General features: G+C 40.5%; 1 protein-coding gene across 1 annotated transcript in view; it reads right to left on the bottom strand.

Moving 5' to 3' along the window:
* Positions 1–18806, bottom strand: part of LOC137425859 (uncharacterized) — a 245516-nt gene that overhangs the window by 154864 nt on the left and 71846 nt on the right. The window contains exons 13-20 of the mRNA XM_078775229.1: positions 18539–18703; positions 17064–17243; positions 13713–13849; positions 9174–9298; positions 8847–9065; positions 7767–7988; positions 7214–7333; positions 3601–3809 (exon numbers count right to left, since the gene is read on the bottom strand). Of these exons, the coding sequence (XP_078631355.1) occupies positions 3601–3809; positions 7214–7333; positions 7767–7988; positions 8847–9065; positions 9174–9298; positions 13713–13849; positions 17064–17243; positions 18539–18703 (1377 nt within the window). The remainder of the gene's footprint in view (positions 1–3600; positions 3810–7213; positions 7334–7766; positions 7989–8846; positions 9066–9173; positions 9299–13712; positions 13850–17063; positions 17244–18538; positions 18704–18806) is intronic.

The raw sequence follows: 18806 nt of genomic DNA on the forward strand, positions 1-18806 counted from the left end.
TATGTTGCGAACATTGTGTGGTCAGCAATGAAGACGAGAGTCTGAATTACATGTATGCAAAAGACCTTGTGAACCAGTGAAGCAAATACACGGGTAAGCATGAATTAAATCTAGGGCATGATATAATTTCCATGATGTTTACCTCTACACTCAATGGTGGAAGGAGGTAATGTTTTGATCCCAGCTTGTCTGTATGTCTGTTTGTCTGTTAGTCCACAAAATTCCAGACAAAGCTTGTAGTAGTGGTAGTTGTAGTGGTAGTGGTGATAACAGAAATTGTTATATAGAACTGAACTTATATTATTATTATATGCAGAAAATAACTTCATTTCTATATGCCCTGCGCCTGCAGTGGACAGGTTAATTGGTTTATGCACTGAAGGGGTCACCCTGGTGTGCACTGCTGTGTTCTGCCTCACTGAGTTGTTCAGGTATGATGTACTCAGCACAAGCTTCCGGTCGGCCCGGCGATGGGGGTGCGGGGCCTGTCACAGAACGTCAAAACAAACGGCCTGCCGGGGCCGCCCAAAAGTCGGGCGTGAGGGGCGCGTCCACTAATGGAACGCCTCTCGCTTCCCAGATCGAGGGCCACGTGGTCAGTAGAACCTCGTCCCTTCCGGTCACACTTTGCCTATCGGCCGGCCTCGAAGACCGAAATTGTGACGGTGTCACCCGAAAAATTTGAAATTACGAAATTTGAAAAAAATTGAAAAAAAAAATTACGGAATTTCAAGTGGCCCAATATCTGAAAATGTTCGCAACATATTAATGTACATTTGTGCCAAATTTGGTGCTTGTATCACAAAATGCACAATTCTTTTGAATATTTGGGCTAAGCCGCCCCACTATTACCGGAAAAGATTCCGGCAAGTATGTTGGTTGGTTGGTTTGTCTGTTTATCTGTTTGTGCGCAATACTACGTCTACATCATTGCACATAGCATCGCCATAATTCACGCACATATTTGCCTTGCCCTGGAATAGACTGTGCCCAATTTTTAACTATCGAGAGGCTAAGCCCAAGGCCTCCATGGCGACGTCATAATTCGATAATTCGACAGGTACAACACTTCATCCAATCAAGATGCAATTTTTTGAGCGCCATGTCGGCATAAACTAGTGGAGAAAAAAATAATAATGATGACGTCATCGGTCACGTGTTCGGCCGCCATCTTGGAAAAAACGAAAAACTTTGCACCTCCATATCTCCAAAAGTGCTGAATAGAAAACATTGAGACGGCTCATTGTAAAGAACTCTCCATGGGGAATAAAATATGTTCATGATGACATCACAGTTGCCCCCATTATGACGTCATAATTCGACAAGCACAAAACATCCGATCAAGAAGAAATTTCTTGACCATAATCTAGGAATAAATTAGGTCAGAAAACAAATAATGATGAAGTCATCGGTCACGTGGTTCGGCCGCCATATTTTTAATTCTGGCAGGTCCTCGGTCTCTGAACGATTTCTAGTCTGTTTGTGCGCAGTACTATGTCTACATCGTTGCACATAGCATCGCCATACTTTACACACATATTTGTCTTGCTCTGGAATAGACTGTGCCCAATTTTTAACTCTCTCGGCCCAAGGCCTCCATTATGACATCATAATTCGATAATTCGACAAGTACAAAACTTCATCCAATCAAGATGCAATTTTTTGAGTGCCATGTCGGCATAAACCGGTGGAGGAAATTTTTTTAAAATAATGACGTCATCGGTCACGTGGTTCGGCCGCCATCTTGGAAAAACCAAAAAACGTTGCACCTCTATATCTCCGAAAGTGCTGAATAGAAAAAATTGAGACATGGCTCATTGTAAAGAACTCTCCATGGGGAATAAAATATGTTAATGATGATGTCATAGGTGCTTCCATTATGACATAATAATTCGACAAGTACAAAACTTCATCCAATCAAGATGAAATTTATTGAGCATAATCTAGGAATAAATTAGTTTCGAAAACAAATGATCCAAAATGGCCGATTTTAAAAAGGTACATTCCGGCAAGTCCTCGGTCTCTGACCTATTTTTCATCTGTCTGTTTGTTTGTTTGTTTGTAAACAAAATAACTCAAAAGGTTGAGGACGGATTCGGACGAAATTAGGCAGAGATGTAGTGTATGACACAAGGACGAAATTATTAGACTTTGGTGACGATCCGGATTCGGATCCGGCTACTCAAATTTTTAAAGTGATTCTTCAGCATTTGGAGATGGGGCAAAAAACGATACACAGCAGGATATCTCAAAAAGTTGTGGACGGATTTGGACGATACTTGGTGGACCGATTAGGGGTCTGACCAGGACAAATAGATTCGATTTTGGTGAAGATCTGAATATGGATTCGGATATGAGAATTATTTAATTTTTAAAGTGATTCTTCACCATTGGGAGATAGGGCCAAAAACGGTACATAGCAGGATATCTCAAAAGGTTATGGATGGATTTGGACGAAACTTGTTGGACAGGTTGTGTTTGTGACAAGTTAGAATCGATTCGATTTTGATGAAGATCTGAATATGGATTCGGATATGAGAATTATTTAATATTTTAAGTGATTTTTCACCATTGAGTGATGTGGCCAACCAGGCAGTGGTATGCTCCCGACTGAGTGCCGTTCTAGTTGTTTTTGTTTCCACGTTTGTTCTTTAATGATAAACCATTTAAATTACATATTGGAGAATATACATTCGATATTATATCACCTTCGTTATTTTATAGAGCTGCATTTAATACGGGTGTATATTTTGAGAGAAGCGAAATGCAGTCAATACACCGTCAATATCCGTGGGTTCAAGGTGTGATTTACATTCTCCAGCATGAGCAGCAGTTATCGTGATAATTAATCTCCATTATCGTTGTCGTGATAGTAAATCGAAAGCACGATAATCGTCCCATTGCGATTATCGCCCAGCACCAATATTAACACCTACTTCTGCAATAGAATAGCCAACGAATATTATGTTTGCCAATTAATTTTTTTCCAGAAAAATGAAGAACCGCGAATCAGTCCGTTTGAAACCAAGAGACTGTAACTGGATTGAAAATACGTTTACTTCTTCATGTAGCTGTACGAATCAAATTGGCACCCCTTTATATGAACTTTTCCAGAGAATTACTTGGTTCCTCCGAAGAACACAAGGGTAGAACAGCATGCACATGAGATTTTTGGAATGTCCTTTATTTTCTATGGTCTGGCATTTCCCACAAGCCATGGAATGTCCCTTCTTTTCTATAGTTTGTCACATGGCACATACCATATACAGGGGCCTTTCCTATGCCCCTGGCATTTTCCCAAGAATATCCTGCACTCCAGGTCTTCAAGAGAGACGTTCACAAAGATGTTCACGAAGACAGACAGAATCCACAGTCACATAAAATCAATCCTCACATAAAAAACAAACAAACAAGGAACTGAAATCAAACACAAAATAAAGCAATTTGAATCAACAAATTAAAACACATGTATCAGTGAAAATGTACAAGTCGGTAGAGGAGAGATATCAAACAGGACAGCACGTAGTTTCCAAAGTGGTATTGCCATCAAGTCCTAATCCCCTCATTTCCTCCATCTCAAAGCATTTGATAAGCACTTACAGTTGGGCCGTCATTCTCCTTTGCTACTATCACAATGAAGTTTGTTGCTGGTAGGTTTTGCTGTTCTCCAGCCTGTTGAGTGGATCCCTGCACCATCAAGGAGGATCCATTGGTGTTGTTTCCGTACAGGATGACAAAATCACCCAAACCGTTGAAGGTGTATTCAATCCCGTCCAATGTGGACATATGAGGATCCCCAGATAGACCACCTAAAAGACAAGTATTTTGAACAATTCAGTACTTCATCTAAATTTACTATTCCAGGAGAGTTATTGAACTTAATACATGTTCGAAATCATTGGTCTCTGAAGGTACTTTAGGTCTCCATTTCATAACAATTGAAGGTTTTTAAACACATCCATTTTGACAATTTCAACTTCTCCAGCACAAACACAACCTGACAAGGCAGGTGTGTTCATCACCGCATCTTGGAGACGTTTGCATCGCACGATACTACAAGTCATGAGATAGACCTTGGCAAATTTACTTTCACCTTTATCGATTAAAGTAAAGTACAACAACGAACAACTCAGGCAAGGCAAAATTTAAGATTTTTTAATGTTTCACCTTTGACCCCTTAAAATCTGAAAAGTGTGCCATAAACGAAAAACAAAAATGACATCTAGGTGTATTGGCCCAAAGTACCTTGTGAAGAGAATTTGGCTTTGAAATGGAGGCATTGTGTGCGATTGTAATTGTTGGAAACAAAGAAAGGAAGAATGAAAGAAAAAAGGAAAGACAGAAACAGTAAAAACTAGAAAGCATCTGAAAATGTAAAACTCGTCTGCGTCCGTTTGCATTTAGAAGTCTTCTTCTTCTTCCGTATGCTCAAAATAACGAAAACAGTTTTTTTTAAATACAAAATTAAAATTGATTATTTTTTTTATGCAGCCTTGATCTTTGAGCCTTGACATCGAAAAAAAAAGGAGAAAAAACATAAAATGTCATAGCCACCATGGTTTTAGTAAATTTGCTGCATGGAGTTAAAGGCCGCCAGTTGGCCATCTTTGGTCAGATTACAATACAAAATCTGCACATCTATACTCTCGTGCATTGTCATTGTGCCAAGTTTGAACAAAATCGGTCCTTACATGTCCAATAAATGGTTGGGGACACGTTTAAGTAACTAAATGGCCACCAGTTGGCCACCTTGCATCTGATCTCGAAACAAAATGACGTGAGGCATCATTCATTAAGTGTGTGCCAATTTTGAATAAGATCGGTAAATGCATGTCCGAGAAATAGTTAAGGACATTTTCAATATCAGATTTTTTTACACTAAAATGGACACCAATCGGCCATATTTGAACACTTCACAAAACAAAAAATGATGCGCATATGTATACCATCACGGATTGTCTTTGTGCCAAGTATGAACAAAATTGGTTCCTACACCTCCGAGATATGGTTGCAGACGGATGGACAGACAGACGAGACCCAATCCATAAGACCCCATTTCAAACAAAGTCCAACAGCAGCTAATAATCACCGTATAGTTTTTGATTAGTCGCCTGGTGTTGGCTTAGCGGTTAGGGTGCTGGCTTGGGATCCGAGGATCCTGAGTTTGAATCCCAGTCGATCGTTGAATTAATGCCAGGGGGGGTTGACTCAGCCTGTCATCCTTCTGAGGTAGGCAAATTGAGTACCAGCTCGCTGGGATGAATGTGCCGGTGTGCCCTGGTTTAGAATAGGCACACTGTATCCCTGTGTGTTGTAAGAGGCGACTAAAGGGAAGGGCATCCGGCCATAAAAAACATTGCCTCAAAAAGTGAACCATGATGATTGTCATGGGGCGCACAAGGCTAACCCCCACTCTAGCAGGGAAAATGGCCTTTAAAAGGGAATTTTTTTCTAGCTTTTGTTTAGGGAACCAATTCTGGAACCCAATATGAATTATTTTTTAAATTTCAGATCAATGGACGAAAATTGAAGATTTAATGCAACCTTGACCTTTTGACCTTTTAATCTAAAACAAAACAAACAATTGGCTTGTCGCTTTTGATTGGTTAGCCAATTCAGTGATCCAAGAGGCAAATTCTTTAAATTTCAGGTCAATCGGGTGAAAATTGGCGATTTTACGCACCTTGACCTTTGTCCTCTTAATCTAAAAAAACAATCAGCTTTTAGCTTTTGATTGGTGAACCAATTCAGTGACCCAATATGCAAATTCTTAAAATTTCAGGTCAATCGGATGAAAATTGACGATTTTATGTGATGCTGACCTTTGACATTTTGCCCAAATGATTAATTTGCCTTCTCCATATTCTCATAATAAAGCTTTGTTGAAAATTTCATGACAAAATTCAAACGGTAAATTTAAATTTCAAATCAAATTTCAGGTTTAAATTATCGGCTTCACGCTCTTGAAACCAAACCTTTCAGAATCTTTGGAATCTCCCGCGATGAAGCTAACTCCGAGGGCCTTTCACTCACTCACCACATGCAGGTTGGTGGTCTTTCTGTCTTCTACCGACTCCTCTCCAGCCTTGTTCCCCCAGCTCTCTCTGGGCTATGTCCCCCAAATATTCCTACAGGTCACACAAGATCTGCCTGCAACCCTCTTATGGTTAAACTGCCAAAATCAAGACTCTCTGCTCACCTTCACTCCTTCATTCCTCTTTTCTCCCGCCTCTGGAACAAACTTCCTCTCTCTCTTCAATCCCACTCCTCCCTCCAGGTCTTTAAAGCAGCTGTTCACCACCATCTCTTATCTTTCTCGATCCAAAACATTGATCTTTTCTACCCCCATTAATTCACCAGAGATCCACTTTTTTGAAATACCGTCTTCTTTCCTGGAAGTCCAAGCAGTGTCCATGTGTTTTATACCTCTCCCACCCCTCCACCCACTTCCCATTCCTCCTCCTGCCAAGCTCTCTCCCTCCCACAGATCTCCCGATGTCTCTGCTCTCAAATGTTGTACTTTCGTGCTTCCCTCTCTCTTCCCATCTTGTCTCCCGCTCCATTTATTTTATGTTTTATGTGTCCGTTTGTTTTTTTGTGATTAATATTAGCTCTTACACGAGCCTCGATCTTGTATTAAAAAAAAAAAAGGTCAATTGGATGAAAATTGATGATTTTAGGTGATTCTGACCTTCAACCTTTCGAGCTTTTTACAAAATTATTTTGCCTTCTCCACATTATCATTATAAAGCTTTGGTGAAAATTTGATGGCAATAGCTCAAATGTTAAAAAAAAAAGTTACGGCCCGGACAGACAGACACAGACAGACAGACAGACATACACACAGACACACACACACACACACACACAGAAGTGATTACAAAACACCATCTCCTGCTGTGCAGGGGACGAGCTAAATAAACACATTTTCCCTCCCTGACAGAGGGGAGACACAAGGGTGCAAGGTGTATATTTTATGATTCACTAATATCGCCATCAAACAAGCAACCGCCCTCCCCCTCCCCTTCCAATCCTACCTTTCCTCCTCCCCCTCTTCCATTATTCCCCCTTTCTCCTTTCTTTTACCTTCTCTTCTCCCTTTCCATCCCCCTTTCCCTTCCAATTATTCACTCCTTTCCCCCTTTTTCTATTCTCCCTTTTCCCGAGAGTATAAACCTTACCGAAGAAGTCGATTTTATTGATTGCCACTTACCGAGGAAAGGGGGTCGGTAGCCAAAGCAGAAGTCAATCGGGCGCTTGATGTGGTAGTACTGACAGAATTCCAAACTCTCAGACTCATCGCAGCAATGCTTGAATGGATGAAGTTCACTTTCTGAAACACAAAATGACATTCTCATATTTTGATTTTTCAGTAACAATTTTCTGCTGTTGAAGTTTCATCAACAACACCGCAAGTCTTTGCCTATTGGAAAGCTTCCTGAACAATCAGCAGATTCTGGAAGTTTAAGACAGAAGGAAATTGGGATGAACTTGTGATATTATACAGCAGTAAATTTATCAAAACCATCTTTTGCACATATAGCTCTTCAAAGCAACTGCTTTTCAGTCATACCATTGAGAACCAATGTAAAAGAATACAGAAAATATTCCCAACAAAGAGGGGAAATCGGAATGTCCGCGTCATTCGGTGATTCTTCATTAGAGAAGACTATATAATAATGACTTTGTAAACCATTCATAATCTATTATATAAATTGGTAATAGAGTTGATAACTCCTTTTTCATATTGGGTCATGATAACTTACCATGGTATGTATTTCGCTGTTCAGTTAACCATGAGGCCTGCAGATGAAAAATCCAGTGCCAGCCCCACCTCCAATTCCAGTTCCAAATAACCGGTTGATTCCAAGGAGTGGGAAGAACCTTTTCATGTCTTCCATGCAAAAGCATCCCCCATCTGTTATAATGGCATCTTACACCACTCCCAAACCAGCTGGGCCACCGGCTCTGCAGAGTCACTGCCGTTCCTGGAGAGTGACCATTCCACAAAGGGTTAAGTTGCGCACCCCTTCACAACCACAACTTAGTCAGCAAAAAAGAAATTTTACAAACAATTATATGGTGTGCCGATAAATCTCCTGGATAACCAATACCAGCATCACCATCAACAGGGTGTAAAGGGAAATATTGGCGTCATGCAATCATTACATAATCTCTAGAGTTAGCACATTCAAGTTTGGGATAATCTCAGGATGATGAAGCATGAGTAACAGAAAATGATTATGCCAACCATGTAAAGATCAGTAGTTGTAAAATGTTCTCGTGGTGACAATAGAGTAGTGCATCAACACCACTGGTTTATTTGTCAAACTCAAAGAGGCCCACAGACATCTTCTAATTGCTGAGATAGGTTTGCATGTAATTGCTTAATATTTATTATTTATTAAACATTCCATCACCAGGTTGTCGTACACTTTTCATTCATTCCCAAAATAAATAATTTTAATCTCAAGAAGCACAACAACAAAGATATTTTGCCATTACTCTTGCCATAAAAATATGATGAAATATCAATGTTATGACAATATAGAAGATATGTAAATTTCTATAGCCTGATGTTGGCTTAAGAGTTAAGGTGGCTGGCTGAAGGTCCTCAGGTCTTGAGCTCGAGCATCTGTCACCAGGTGGGTCAACACAGCCTGTCATCCTTCTGAGTTCGGCAAAATGAGTTCTAGCTTGCTGGTGAGGGGGCATTGCATCAGCAGCACAGCCACACCCCCAGAAAATGATGCAGCTAAGCAGCCACAGCATGCATACAAAAAAAAAAACCTTCTAAGACAAATAAACCTCAAAATATTCAAAATGAAATGTTCCCAGTCACTCACCTGGAATATGAGGCTCTTCAAAATTATAGTAGTGCAGTCTTCTGCCTGAAGTATATCCAGGGTCAAATATTCCCTGAAACCAGGAGCATGGACATGGTCGGTCATACCAATGATAAAAGGGGAAGCTTTCTTTTTTGTACCAGTTCCAGCATTCTTTCCGTGGGTTTGTAAATGTTTTGGAATGTGTTTCCAGTCGAAATGCCCAGAGACCTCTGGCATCTGTAAAAGAGCATATACAACTTGCAAAACAATTGTGTTTTCAGTTTGTAAAATATTTTCAGTATTCAATGAGAAGCAAACTTCATAGATTTAGTTGAAGCAACATACTCATGTCTTTTACATCTCTTCCAACAACTATTTTTCCATAGTACTCATCAGGTCGATATCTCAATCTGTTGGATTGAGTCATGATCTTGTCATTGTAGATGAGGCGGTTTGGATCTGAGATTCCACTGCAGCATGGACACGCGCACACACAAATGCACACACACACATCAATGAGTGCAGCCCAAAAGAGAAGAGAGCACATACCTATTTTTTTTGGGGGGGGGGGGGGTGGGGGGAAGGGCCAAACAACCTCCCCCCCACATAGTCCCCCTTAATGAGCACAGGCTTTGATGCAGTCAATACACCTCCGTTAGGCACGAGCCATGAAGGTTGTGGGCAAGTTTCATCAAAATAGCGTGTGTAGTTTCGGAGAAGGGAGCAAATACCTATTTTTATTTTTTTTTGGTGGGGGCGGGGGGGGGGGTCAAAAACCCACATCAAAAAACCCTTCTTCTCTATACGTTTCCACATGGCTCATACCCTTATGTACAACAACAACAACAACAGGCATTTTAAGGCAATTTTCCCTGCAAGAGCGGGGGTTAGCCTTGCGGTCCCCATGACAATGTTCTCCATTTTGCCTTATTTTCTGCATCTCCCCTTATTAACCCTCTTGCCCGCATTTCTTCTTCGACCATCTTTAGCCAAGTCTTTCTCGGTCTTCCCCGTCCTCTACTTACTTCTACATTCATTCCCATCACTCTTTTCAACCAGTCACTTTCATCCTTCCTCAACACATGACCAAACCATCTCAACCTGTTTCTCTTCACAGCATCCATCACAGGCTCTATTCCCATCATTTTTCGCAATTCATCATTTGTCTTCCTCTCTCTCAACAATACACCACACATCCACCGAACCATTCGCATTTCCACCCTTTCCAGCCTCCGTTGCTGCTCTACGTTCATTACCCATGTCTCACTCCCATAAATCATAACACTTCTCACACATGCAGCATACACCTTTCCCTTCAGCTTCAACGACACTCCCCTCCTCATCAGCACGCCTCTCAGTTCCCGAAACTTCTTCCATGCACATCTCACTCGAGCAACCGCTGCCGGGTCTGATCCACCTTTTCCATTCAGCATGTCTCCAAGGTAACAAAATGTTTTCACACCTTCCAGCTTCAGGCCATCTCCAAGATCCAACTCAACATTTCCTCCATCTGCAGCTCCCTCTGTGCACACCTTACACTTGAATGTAGCTGCCACACTGGTTAATGACCCTCCCAGACCACTACATTTTTGATTAATCCACTCAGCGCACATTGTACATTGAATGGAATTCCCTCCGACACCCTTCCTGCACACAGCATACGGCCACTTCCCAGTTCTTTCCACCTCACCACACGCTTTACCACTAGCCATCACCTTCGTTTTTCCGATATTCACTTTCAGACCTTTTGTCTCCATACATTCCTTCCACTTGTTCATCTTCTCCTTCAGTCCATCCATACTTTCTGCAATCAACACCAGATCATCTGCATACAACAACTCCCACGGTAAACCCTCCTTTACGTTCTGAGCCAGCACCTCCATCACAGCTACAAATAGTAGTGGACTTAGTACCGACCCCTGATGCACTCCCACCTTCACCTCAAACTCAACACTGTTCCCGTCCTTCATCCTTACAGCTGTGCGCGCTCTTTTGTACATTGCCATCACTACTCTGATCAACCATTCCTCCACTCCTAACTTCCTCAATGCTCATGTCACTACTTCACGTGGAACCCTATCGAATGCTTTCTCCAGATCAACAAACCCAAGAAACAACTTCTTCCTCTTCTCCATATACTTCTCCTGCAACTGCCTCACAATAAAAAGTGCGTCTGTCGTTCCTCTTCCTGGCATAAATCCAAACTGCATTTCGTCATTCTTCACTTTCTTCCTTATCCTCCTCTCCAACACCTTTTCCAATACCTTCATTCCATGTTCCAATAACTTTATCGCTCGATACGAGCCACAGTCCAGAGGGTCACCGTTCCCCTTGTATAGAGGGACGAGGGTACTCACTCCCAATCCACTGGAATGCGGCCTTCTTTCACCACCAGATTGCAGATCTCTGTCATTCTCTTCACACCCCAATTTCCCGCTGCCTTCAACATATCTCCCACAACTCCCGTCGGCCCTCCCGCTTTTCTACTCTTCATTGCTTTTATCGCTTCCTCAACTTCCTTCTCGGTTATCTTCTCTGCCGATCCTAAAACTGGGTTACTCTCTATGTTGCCATCCCATTCATTCTCTGCATTCAACAGTATTTCCATATATCTCTTCCATCTTCCTTTAATTCCATCTGGGTCCACAACGATTTGTCCCACTTCATCCTTCAAGCAACTCACCCCCATCACATCACACCTCTCTTTCGCTATCTGCTTTGCAATCCTGAATACCGCTCTCTGACCCTCTTCCGAATCCAAGCGTTCTCCGAACATTTTCCTACATGCCTCCTGTGCCTTTGCTACCTCTTTCTTTGCAGCCTTCTTGGCTGCCTTATAACTTTCCTGCTCTGCCTTTTCTGCCCCCATACCCTTTGCCTTCTGCCACTCCTTGAACTTCTTCCTCTTCTCGTCAATCTTCTTTCCAACTTCATCATCCCACCACCATGTTTCCGAGTGCCTCGGTGGTCCTTTTGTCCATCCACATACCTCACCAACGGCTCCCAACAGACTATCTTTCATTGACATCCAACCACTTTCAAGCTCAACCACATCATCCTCCACCATACTCAGCCTCTCTTTTAATGCCTCCCTCACTGTCACCTCTTTCAACCTCCACACCTTCATTCTCTGTTGGTACTTCACCTGCCGAGCTCTCCTCGCACCTTTCACCCTTATGTCGCAGACAAGCAAATGGTGCTGTGAAACAGCCTCCTCCCCCGGGATCACCTTTGTGTCCCGGAGGTGCCCCCTATCTCGCCTACGCACCAGCAGGCAGTCAACGGTTGTCATTGACCCACCTGACGTGTATGTAACAAGCTTATTATCCTCTTTCTGGAACTGAGTATTACAAATCAACAAATCAGCTCCATCAGCAAACTCCAAAATCCTTTCACCTTCTCCATTTCTCACACCATATCCGTAACCCCCATGAACTCCCTCAAAACCGTCCATACTCCTTCCCACATGTCCATTTAGGTCTCCTCCTACCACAACAACTTCCTCATCTTTCACGTTTTCCATCAGCTTCTCTATAGCACACCAGAACTTGTCCTTCTCTTCATCGCTCCGACCAACCTGCGGAGCATATCCCGAGATGACGTTCACCAAGAGCTTTCCAATCATCATTTTCACCATCATCAACCTTTCACTCACTCTCGTCACACTCACCACACTGTCTACAAACTCCTCAGAAAACAGGACACCAACACCATTCACGCCCTCCGGGCACCCTTGCCACACAAACTTGTATTTCTGTCCCTGCCTACCCTTCACCATTCTCACACCACTTCCCTTCCATCTCATCTCTTGCACACAACATATGTCCACTCTTCTTCTGACCAATACTTCCACCACTTCTCCTGATCTCCCTGTCATTGTCCCTACATTCCATGTCCCAAACCTCAGAAACAGATCTCCACGTCGGGCATCAGATGTTTCGTCGTCATAAATGGAATGATTTCCACCCTTTTTTTTCTTATTTTTTTTTGTATTCTGAATCGAGGCTCGTGAAAGAGCTGACATTTACTTCACAAACAAATCAACCAGACAAACAAAATATATAAAAAGACGGAGCGGAAGACAAGAGAAGGGGAAGCACACAAACACTTGAGAGCACACAACATTAAACCCTTGCTTCGATCGGGTTCCCCACCTTGAGTTTTGACGAGAGGGAGTGGGGTCCCCCACGGGGTACTTCGGGCTGTACCCTGCCCATATGTAGTCGTAATTGTCATGGTTCTCTTTTTGAGGCAATGTTTTTATGGCCGGATGCCCTTCCTGACGCCAACCCTTTCAGTCGCCTCTTACGACATGCAGGGATACGGTGTAACTATTTTAAACCGGGGTACACACCCTTATATAAAGGGGCCTTTTCTATGCCCCTGGCATTTTACCCAAGAATGAGTCGATGAAGCCAGAACCAGACAGGTGTTTTTGTATGCAAGTAAAATGTGGGCATTGCTGATTGAAGATGTAAAGATATGGTGGAAATAACAGGGATCACAATGATATGATGGATGAATCGATTGTCTCTGAATGAAATAATTCCGAGATAAGAAATCAGGAAGAGATTAAGAATCAACACTAGTTACGAATTGGTTGGTATGGTCATGTGCAATGAAGGTCTGAAGATGAAGATGTAAAGAAAGCAATAAAGCTTGTGTTGGAAGGAAGAAAGCCAAGAGGACATCTAAAAATCCATCAACTGAAACCATTAAGATATGGAATGTTTGCGTTTGCAAGAAACGGACACAATGGATAGATCTGTATGGAGAATTGCCATAATAATTCGACCAGGACCCAGAAAAAGGGGAAAATGGTCATGAAACGTTTGCTGTTGTCATCGTTTCTGTTATTGCCTGCACAGCATGTTAATGCTCTACCTGTCGAATCCAATCAGTGCTCTGTTGGCGTATCGATGGCGAGATTCTGTTCTCCAGAGCATCATCCCGTCCTCATACTGGTTCAAGCAGAAAGTGTGGATGCCATCAGTTGTTAGGATGGCCTGGAATGTGTTTGTCTGCAAAAAAGTAATTGTCATTTAATTGTGTGAAATTCAACCTCTGGTTGGTTTGGCATTCATTCATATTTACATCATTATCATGAACCAGAAGTGAACATGTTTATCCTTTCATGCATGCCAGTGCATTCCATGCAGGTTTCCAGAAACCACATGACTCAATAGACATTGCTAACTCCCCTTTAACGACCATTTAAAAATCAAACGAGAACGAACAATCAAAGATTGCATACCCTCACCCGGACATGTTTTATGAGACTTTATGGAACATATTTTATAGACATACTCACATTTAATTGGACACACTTTATACACGGACTCGCATTCTAATGGTACATGCTTTATAGATGTACTCACATTCTAATTATACATACTTTATAGAAGTACTCACATTCAAATTGTACATACTTTATACACACACTCACATTCTAATTGTACATACTTTATAGACGTACTCACATTCTAATTATACATACTTTATAGAAGTACTCACATTCAAATTGTACATACTTTAGACACACACTCACATTCTAATTGTACATACTTTATAGACGTACTCACATTCTAATTATACATACTTTATAGACGTCCATTGTACATACTTTATAGACACACTCACATTCTAATTGTACATACTTTATAGACGTACTCACATTCTAATTATACATACTTTTTAGATGTACTGTACTCACATTCTAATTATACATACTTTATAGAAGTACTCACATTCAAATTGTACATACTTTATAGATGTACTCACATTCTAATTGCACATACTTTATACACACACTCACATTCTAATTGTACATATTTTGTAGACGTACTCACATTCTAATTATACATACTTAATAGAAGTACTCACATTCAAATTGTACATACTTTATAGACGTACTCGCATTCTAATTGTACATACTTTATCGACGTACTCATATTCTAATTGTACATACTTTATAGAAGTACTCACATTCAAATTGTACATACTTTATAGACGTACTCGCATTCTAATTGTACATACTTTATCGATGTACTCGCATTCTAATTGTACATACTTTATAGACGTACTCACATTCTAATTATCAATACTTTATAGACATACTCGCATTCTAATTGTACATACTTTATCGACGTACTCATATTCTAATTGTACATACTTTCTAGAAGTACTCACATTCAAATTGTACATACTTTATAGACGTACTCGCATTCTAATTGTACATACTTTATCGACGTACTCATATTCTAATTGTACATACTTTATAGATGTACTCACATTCTAATTATACATACTTTCAAGATGTACTCACATTCCAATTGAGCATACTTCAAAGATGTACTCACATTCTAATTGTACATACTTTATCGACGTACTCACATTCTAATTGTACATACTTTATACATGCACTCACATGCTAATTATACAAACTTTATAGACGCACTCACATTCTAATTGTACATACTTTATAGATGTACTCACATGATAAGTGTACATACTTTATGGATGTACTCAAATTATAATTGTACATACTTTTTCGATGTACTCACATTATAATTGCACATACTTTATACACACTCACATTGTACTTGTACATACTTTTAGATGTACTCACATTATAATTGTGCATACTTTATCAATGTACTCACATTATAATTGTACATACTTTATAGACGTACTCCTATTCTAATTGTACATACTTTATAGATGTACTCACATTCTAATTACACATACTTCAAAGATGTACTCACATTCTAATTGTACATACTTTATAGATGTACTCACATTCTAATTACACATACTGCAAAGATGTACTCACATTCTAATTGTACATACTTTATAGACGTATTCACATTCTAATTGTACATACTTTATAGATGTACTCATATTATAATTGTACACATTATAATTGTACATACTTTATGGATGTACTCACATTATAATTGTACATACTTTATATATGTACTCACATTCTAATTGTACATACTTGATACACACACTCACATTATAATTGTACATCGTTAATAGAGGTACTCACATTGTACTTGTACATTTATACACGTACTCACATTTATTCTAATTGTATGTACTATATAGAGGTACTCACATTCTAATTGTACATCGCTAATAGAGGTACTCACATTGTACTTGTACAGACTTTATAGACATACTCACATTGTACTTGTACATACTTCATAGACATACTCACATTCTATTTGTACATACTTTATAGACATACTCACATTCTATTTGTACATACTTTACAGAGAAACTCGCTTGAAAAAAAGATAATGTGTACCACTGGCTACCACAAGGTTGTGTTTGTGGCCTACGTCAGCACATTCTGTGCAGACAAACAGACAAAAAAAACCAAAAGAATGAATAAAAAACAAACAAAAACAACCACCTTTATAGGCCATTTTTCCCCACAAAGCAGGGGTTGGCCTTTTTCGGGCACCATGGTCCCCTTTTTGAAGCAATGTTTTATGGCTGGATGCCCTTCCTGTCGCCAACCCTGTTAGTCACCTCTTGTGACACACAGGGAATTACCAGTGAACTGGTACTCAATTTGCCGACCTTGGAAGGATGACAGGCTGAGTCAACCCCCCTGGCGTTAATTCAGCGATCGACCGGGATTCGAGCCCAGGATCCTAAGATCCCAAGCCGGCACCCTAACCGCTAAGCCAACACCAGGCTATAAAGAATAAATAAACAAACGGACCGAAATGTTATACCCTCTCCTTTGGGGAGAATAATAGAAACATAATATGCCATAGTTCAGGTCATTTCCCATATAATTTGTCCCATTAGTCTTTCCTCACTCCAAATATATAAAATAACTAAACTGCTTCAGTTAATGGTTCCTTCTCAGAATATCAAGGCGCATTCGCTCTTTCTTTGGAATTCTGTTGATTTGAAAAGTTATCCACTTGACAAGATGTAGGAAAATGTGCCAAGTCCTCCATAAAGGGAAAAAAATAAAAACTTTGTTTCCATCTTGAATAGTGTGGATTGTTCATGTCGTCATTTCCAACAAAGGGACCCATCATGAGTTTGGTGAAGTTGTGCTTCAGTGAAATACACCTTTCATGGAGTCAGTTGGTGAGTCATTTTAGCAGAGGGAAATCCTTTACCATTTACAATGGAAAGCATCAGAAATGGTAAAGCGTGTTTTTACATTTTAGATTTATTGTGAGTGACAATACAGACATAAAACCATACATTGTCCAAGTTGCTGATGGCAGGCATTGCTGGAACGTCTTCCCATGTGATCTTGAGCATCCACTCCATATCAAAGCTCATAGTGAAGTTTTGGTTTATTTGTTGTTCAACTTTTGTTTTTAAGTCGACATAGTCTTTGCTGTTTTGGCCTTGGTTCGTTCGGCCAGTGAAGTCATATTCCTGTAAAAACGGGGATATAGTAATCATGACTATTAATAACGACAAATAATGCACACGATAAATATTTGTTCAAATTCTGGGGGAAAATGTTCCGAGATTTGGGGAAATAATGCGACAGAACACCGTTTCCGTTAATGATTTCCACTGAGGTGTCTCTTACTGTGGTTAAATTCCACAAAAGATACATTTTCCTAGTAATACCATGCAAATGGAGCATAGTACTCACACTGGATGTGAATTTGTGGAGCAGGCAGTTCTACAGATGGAAAGTTAAATGTGATGTTCGAAACTAAAAACAGATTCCTGTACCTAATGCCAGGTTGGTCATTGCCATTATTTTGTCCAATAAAAGGTTAACTTTCTACATGCAAGTTTAAAATATGGGGTAACAATTCTCATGTTAAACAAGTGTAAGTTAAGTACTCCTGACTTCTTCTTCAGTTAGTTCTCAGGCCTTGTGAGAGACAAAAGGCGAATCATATTAAATTAACAAATTTATTTCATTTCGTTGAAGTGTTTCCTCGTTCGATAGATGAGAGGAGAGCAGTAGATATACTCGAGCTCAACTATCAGAAGCATTTCATAAGAAAGTAGTTATGGATGGGTGATTGCAGACTTGTGTCGTGATTGTGATATATGTGAGCGAGTGTTGTCAAAACCCTCCCCCCATCCTTGCATTTCCCAACCCCTCACTCCGCGCCATAATGATGAGAAAATGTGTATACGTATAAATATCACTGTTGATGTCGCTCTGCTCTCCCCACCCTGGTGATGTTATCCTCCCTACTACTTCCCCCCCCCCCCCCCCCCTCTACACCCCACCACAAGAGAGATGGAGTCGATAAACCGATAAATTGGATAAATGTGGAGTTGATGTCAGGCAGGCACGATGGGCCAATTTCCTGCATGATTTAGCCTTTCCTGCATCAGAATTCCTTGTACAAGTTTCCTTGCGAGTATATTTGACCAAAGTAAATGAGATGCAGACTTCGCGTAGAAGAGTAAGTGAGGTTAATGAATGAATAAAGATGAAGTGAAGGAAATAAGGAAATGTGACAACGAAACAAGATGAGAAAAACAGCCTTCAGATGTGCAAATAATTATTGAATTGCACAAGCATTTATGTGTTGGAAAATGTGAAGAAATCAAGAAAAATCAATTCATTCTTTGGTAATTCGTTCAAATATTCATCACAATATTATGAGGCAGGAAGCAAAAAGTTCACATTCATTTAGAGGAGCTGTGTGTTTCAACACATCCACGTAATTGTTCTGCACCCAAGTACATTGAAATACCTGGTAGTAGATTTTTCCAACTCCACCAGAAAGGTCAACATCATCCCAGAACACAGCGACGGTAGGTGGAGAGTTGCGTCTTCCAAAGCCATTCGGTGGTGGGTTGGGAAAATTGAATTTATGATCCCACTTGTCCAAAAAGATGATTGCTCCATTGTCTGTGAACTGAAGGAAACAACAATACACTGTAAGCCAATTATACCATTCACAACTGTGTGTTCCATTTATTTATCACCTTCATTTTCCTCCCTGCTCTGGTCTACGTCTG

Source organism: Myxine glutinosa, chromosome 4, assembly GCF_964187855.1.
Source record: "Myxine glutinosa chromosome 4, kmMyxGlut1.1, whole genome shotgun sequence".
Taxonomy (NCBI): Eukaryota; Metazoa; Chordata; class Myxini; order Myxiniformes; family Myxinidae; genus Myxine; species Myxine glutinosa.